Raw genomic sequence first — 6,489 nt, 5'->3', positions numbered from 1 at the left:
GCATTAGCATTTTTTAGAACCTTAGAGCACTTTTCTCTTATCTGGCCTAATCTACCCTATTGTGAAGAAAAAAGCAAGGGACACACTTTGGGGTAATTCCCTCCTGTACTTTTAAAGTCACCCGTTCCAACTTTCGTGACAAACTACGGTCATTTAGTTTGTCATCACTGACTTTCAGGTGAATTGGAATTTTACTGTATTCTCAGTGAAGTAACCAGTAGTTTGTCAATATTTTAAATATTGAAACAAATGGAAAATTAGTATTAACATCGATATTTGTAAAAATTAGCCTTAGTATTAAAATCAATATTGAGTTGCAGTATAGGTAGTTGCTGTTGGAATTAGGTTGACTTTTTCATTGATTAATATTTTTTCACCAGTAATAGAATACATGCTTATAACAAAGTATTTGAATTCTTTTCTAAAATTGATTTTTATTTCCTAAATTGGTTGTCAGTTATACTACAGTTAGGAACATGGTTGTGGTATAATTGAATAGCATACTGAGGTTTAGAAGCTCTCCCTTTTATTAAATATATCTCTTCCGTTTACTAAAGTGTAACAGTGGGCAAGTGAACCACTGTGAACCTATTTTTTTAAGTTTGGTCATTTCCCCTGGAGAGTGAGATTTGGAAGCAAGAGACAAGAGGTTAGAGGGGATTTTACTGCTCGTTTCATACAGTTCTATGCTACTTGATTTCTTTTTGGAGCTTGTGTTGTTTTTATAAAAGAAAATCATACATGAATTTAAGGCAGTGCTATTGACTAGTAGTCCATTATTCTTCTGGTGCACTTGAGAAGGTCTAGAAAATTCTTAGGGGGGAAATGGAGGCGGGACCTTCTTCTGGAGGTTGAGTCAATCTGTTTCCTTGGTGTTTTCTTAGTGCTTGAAAGCTAGCAGTTGCCACCTTGTATTGGAGCAGCACGTATGCGAAAGCAAATACCAGCATTGGGTCATGTAATTTATCCCTAAGATTTTTTTTTTTAAAAAACATAAAAATAGCTTCCTTGTTCTTCAGCCTCAGCTGAGACTAAACATGAATCAAATTTCATAGTTCTTTTTACTGCTAAGTAATTATTTTTTAAAGTAATACTTTGTTGTAGAAAATTTAAGTAGAATTAAGTTTAACAAAAACCCATAATTGGGCCAGGCGCAGTGGCTCACGCCTGCAATCCTAGCACTCTGGGAGGCCGAGGCGGGAAGAATGCTTGAGCTCAGGAGTTTGAGACCAGCCTGAGCAAGAGCGAGACCCCGTCTCTATTATAAATAGAAATTAGCCAAACAACTAAAAATAGAAAAAATTAGCCGGGCATGATGGCGTGTGCCTGTAGTCCCAGCTACTCGGGAGGCTGAGGCAGGAGGATCGCTTGAGCCCAGGAGTTTGCTGTGAGCTAGGCTGACGCCACGGCACTCCAGCCTGGGCAACAGAGTGAGAGACTCTGTCTCAAAAAAAAACAAAACAAAACAAAAAAACCTCAAAAAACCAATAATCTCATCGCAGGAGATATCTGCTATTACTATTTGAGTATATATTCAGCATTTCCCTGTGGAATCCATGATTGGATTATATTATATGATTCTATTTTGTTACTGTGTGTCTACTGTTAGTCTTGTGCGTGGCAAGCCTGTGAGATACTGGTATATCAATTCTAGCAGACGAGACTGTGCTCTGCCCTGCAGTTTGTTTACTGGCCTCTCATCTTGTTTTTCAGTGGACGAATACATTGCCATTGCCAAAGAGAAGCATGGGTACAACATGGAACAGGTAATGACAGGTGTTTTTCTTTTGCTGTTAAAAATGGGTCTTCATAGCCTATTATTAAATGTTTTTCTTCTCTGTATCTGAGTTAGCAGTGTTTCCTCATTAGCAACCTTTTGGTGGTTATACAGACTCTGGTCCTGTGTGAGTATTAGAGGACCCTGTGATTGAAAGGCATCTGTGCGTTTCTGCAGGTCTACAGCCTTTAGGACAGTGGTTACTTGTTGGTTACTAAGGGCTGCATACTTGAGCATAATGCTTTCTCATTTGAATATATGATTTGCTTGTCATTTTTCTGGTTGTATGATGTTTTCTGACTCCGGTTGTCACACTCAAACTTAGAGTGTTGTAATATTCTTTGTTTGGAATCACTTTCAGGTTGTAAACATTTGACTTGGGTTTTTTTGTTGTTTTTTTCGAGACAGAATCTTGTTCTGTTGCCCAGGCTAGAGTACAGTGGCGCAATCATATTATAGCTCACTGCAGCCTCAAACTTGTGGGCTCAAGTGATTTTCTCACATCAGCCTCCTGAGTAGCTGGGACTACAGGTGTGCACCACCAAACCTGGCTAATTTTTTTATTTTTGTTTTTTGTAGAGACGAGGTCTTGCTATGTTGCCTAGGCTGGTCTTGAACTCCTCACGTGATCGTAGGCACCACGTCCAGTCTAAGGTTTTTTAAAAAATATTTTTGGGAACATATTGAAAAAAAATCCACAAAGTTTATTTCTCTCAAAAGTATGTTGATGTCTTTTTTCAGCCTTGTTTCTAATGACCTGTTTTAAGTACATTAAGTTGGATTAATCCTTAATATGGCATTGATCTAGATTTTACAGCCTTTAAGGTATTAATGTTTCTCATTTATCCTAATGATTGACGGTACCAAGAGTTTAGATTATATAAAATTGTACACTTTGGGCTTGGTCCTACATTCAATTACTCTATCCTGGTCATTGAAGGTACTTTTAGAAAAGCCAGTTACACTAAGATAGTTCCAAAATCTTCAAAATAAGAAACATATGCTTCTGTTTTTCCAAACTCTACTTAAAAACTTCACAAAGTTGCTTAGAAAATCATTAATTTAAAAAAAATATTTAAATTTTTTGTTATTGGTGATTATAACTTGGGAGTATAGATTGAAGTTGCCCCTGAATGTATACTCCCGGATTTTTTATTCTATTTAGAAAGTATAAATATTATTGGGTGATTGCTAAATATACCATTATGAATTCATAAGGATCCTAGTCTTTGATCATTTCTACTTTAGAAATGATCATTAACATGATCATTTTCACTTTACAATTGCAGTATAGAAAATTCTTTCAGGAAAGTATTGCTATATTGTTGCAATTGGTTTTTAATTTGTTCCTTACCTATTCTTTCTCAGCTGGAAAAAAAAGGTTAGAGGTTTTTTAAATAAGAGAATAACAAAACAATGGAGTACTTTTATAAATTACTTTCTGCTTTTATAGAGAGAGGCATTTAAAGTGTGGCACTTGAAGAGCACAGATTCTAGATCCATGCTGCTTCTAGCAAGTTACTTTATTTCTCAGGGCCTCGGTACTCTAATTCGAGAAGTGGGAATAATGGAATTTATCTCACAAGACTTGAGATAAATGAGGTAGTATACAAAGTACATATGGCAAGGAGAATTCTGGGAGATGGCAGAGTATGAAGCACCAAGAGACTGTCTCCCCACCTAGACACAAATTGCACTGGCAGAATCTGTCTGAGGTACCTATTTTGGAACTCTGAAATCTGTTGAAAGCCTGCAACTTTGCTCATTTTCAGATCATAGCAAGCTTGTAGCTCCCCATCTCCCAACCCCTGCCCTGTGGCAAGCAACCGTAAATGTGTTCCTGGAGCGGCTTGCACACAGCTTATTTATAGAGCCTGAGTGAGCAAAAAGCACCTTGTTCTCCAAATACAGGATCTGCGCTCTAATTACTGATTGCTACTTCTGATGACAAAGGTGCAGACAAGGAGACCGGCAGCCATCGTTGCTCCTCCCCACGTAGTTGCCAGCTCCTCTCCCTCCGGCTGAAGTGACTTCCCCTGCTTCCTCCCCTGCCTTCGTTCTTCTCCTTTTTTCGATTTGGGAGCCAGACATAAAGACGAGGACATTGAAAAGTAAATGCATATAAGGGGGAAATTATTAATAAAAAGTTGCCAGGCACACTCAGGGAAAGGCATAGGCTCAGAAAAGACCTGAAAAGACCTTAAGTTTACACTTTAGGCTGATCCTTGGCTTACAGACAGCCTACAACAGTTTAAAATAATCATAATAATAATAAACAGCAAACCCTTGGGGAAGGGCGAGAGTCTGAATACCAGATGTACTACATTATTAGACTCAAATGTGTAGTTTTCAATGAAAAAAATCACAAAGCATAGAAAGAAATGATAAAGTATGGCCCATTGAAAGGGAAAAAATTAATCAACAGAAACTGTCCCTGAAAAAAACCTGGTGGCAGATCTACTAGGCAAAGACGTTAAAGCCGTTATCTTAAAGATGCTCAAAGAACTAAAGGAAGATGTGGAAAAAGTCAAGAAAATGAGGTATGAACAAAATGGCAATATCAATGTCAATAAGGAGATGTAAAACCTAAAAAGAAACCAAAAAGAAATGCTGTAGCTAAAAGATACAATAACTGAAATGAAAAATTCACTAAAGGGATTCAGAGGCAGATTTGAACAGTCACAAGAAGGAATGAGAAGAACATGAAGATAGGACAGTGGAAATTATTTGAGACTGAAGAACAGAAGGAAAAAAGATTGAAGTAGAGTGAACAGCACCTGAGGTACCTGTGGGACACAGTCAAGGGGACCAGCATATGCACTGTGGGAGCCTCAGAAGGGGAAGAGAAAGAGATAGGCAGAGAGATTATTTGAAGAAATAATGGCCCAGAACTCCCCAAATTTGATGAAAGACATGAATATAAACATTCCAAGAAGATCAACAAACTAAATAAGAACTGAAGAAAGTCCATGTTGTAATCAAGCTGTCAAAAGCAAAAATAAAGAAGATCTTAAAGGCAGTAAGAGAGAAATGACTTGTTACATACAGGGATTCCTGAAAAAGATAGTGGACAGGTTTCTCTTCAGAAACTTTGGAGACCAAAAGGCAATGGACTGATACATTCAAAGTGCTTAGAGAAGAAAACTGTCAACCGAGAATCCTCTATCTGACAAAACTACCCTTTAAAAATAAGAGGGAGAAATTAAGACATTCCCAGATAAACAAAAGCTGCAGGAGTTCATTACAACTAACCTTGCCCTGCAGGAAATACTTAAAGGAGTCCTAAAGGGTTAAATGAAGGGACACTAGACAATAACTCAGCCACATGAAGAAATAGAGACTTCAGTGAAGTGTCTGCCACTTAGTGTTATATAAGTTAGTTATTAATTTGTCTGAATATAAAGTAGTACATACTCTTCTTTTACCAGTCTCACTTTCATTTTAGTGTTCAGTTTTTTGTTTGAATAAAATTTCACTGATATCATTTTTCTAGGCTCTTGGGATGCTCTTCTGGCATAAGCATAATATTGAAAAATCGTTGGCTGATTTGCCCAACTTTACCCCCTTCCCAGATGAGTGGACTGTGGAGGATAAAGTCTTGTTTGAACAAGCCTTTAGTTTTCATGGGAAAACTTTTCATAGAATCCAACAAATGGTAAGTAGATGAGACTATTGATTCCCAGCACCCCACCCCAAGCCCCAGCCTCTCTTTTGCAGCATACTTGGGAGACAGGGGTCTCATCCTCAAGCGCAGATACTCCCATTTTTAATCAAGCTCCCTTTAGACAGTGCAGCTTGCTCCACGGTGCTCCCTGGGTGGGAGTCTTCAGATTCCAGGACTGACGCACGTCCTGGCACCCCCAGCCTGTCAGCTCCCCACCCACCATCCCAATCCTTGTCCGGACTCCCAGAAGATGAGACCAGTGGAAAAGATCTTTGATAGTTGTTTGGAATGGAGCTTCATGGGGCTCTGCCTGGGAAAAGTTTGCTTAACCATTTCATTCCAGTAAGCTCTTAGGTAGACTCCTGCTTAAAAACTTACTGAAGTTTACATTAAGTATTCAAATTAATTAAAAAAAAACAAAAACAAAGGTGGTATTAAGAACCTTGAGTGTGTGAAAACTCTGATTTATCCTGAACTGATTTACTATCTTTTTGGCTAATGTCACAGTTAAACTTCCATAATTTGAAAATGTATATTGATAAGAACTCTTATCAATTTTTTTCTTTTCTGAAAATAAGGACTATGAGTTAGGACATTTCCGGGTATGTGAGAGTGATCCTTATTAAATGCATCTAAACACATTTGATTTTTAAAGACTAATTTTAAATCTAAACCAACTCATTTTTTATATTTAGCTTCCTGATAAATCTATAGCAAGTCTAGTGAAATTTTACTACTCTTGGAAGAAGACAAGGACTAAAACTAGTGTAATGGATCGCCATGCTCGGAAACAAAAACGTGAGCGGGAGGAGAGGTAAGCATGGGCCTGGGGGTGTCGTCTAACCCACTTAGGGAAGTTTCTGAGATCTGTGGGTACATGAAGGAAAAGTAGACCCTTTCTGGTGGAATCATGTTCATGAGGTGTTTTAGAGTGTGAGGGTTACATTATTCAGGTACTTTTTCTCATCACTCTTTTCCCGCCATCGGCGAAATTCCATTTTGAATGTGAACTTTCACACACATTTTTTTTTTTACTACCCCTTTAGGG

The 6,489-nt window shown here is 38.0% G+C and overlaps 1 protein-coding gene across 1 annotated transcript in view; it reads left to right on the top strand.

Annotated features, from left to right (window-relative positions):
- The window catches only part of RCOR1 (REST corepressor 1), a 118,172-nt gene that overhangs the window by 94,516 nt on the left and 17,167 nt on the right, over window positions 1–6,489 (top strand). Inside the window, exons 4-6 of the mRNA XM_012647128.1 lie at window positions 1,714–1,766; window positions 5,271–5,432; window positions 6,137–6,255. Coding sequence (XP_012502582.1) covers window positions 1,714–1,766; window positions 5,271–5,432; window positions 6,137–6,255 — 334 coding nt within the window. The remainder of the gene's footprint in view (window positions 1–1,713; window positions 1,767–5,270; window positions 5,433–6,136; window positions 6,256–6,489) is intronic.

The sequence above is a fragment of the Propithecus coquereli genome, unplaced genomic scaffold, assembly GCF_000956105.1.
Source record: "Propithecus coquereli isolate 6110/MARCELLA unplaced genomic scaffold, Pcoq_1.0 Scaffold256, whole genome shotgun sequence".
Taxonomy (NCBI): Eukaryota; Metazoa; Chordata; class Mammalia; order Primates; family Indriidae; genus Propithecus; species Propithecus coquereli.
This window is presented reverse-complemented; position numbering and strand designations above follow the sequence as displayed.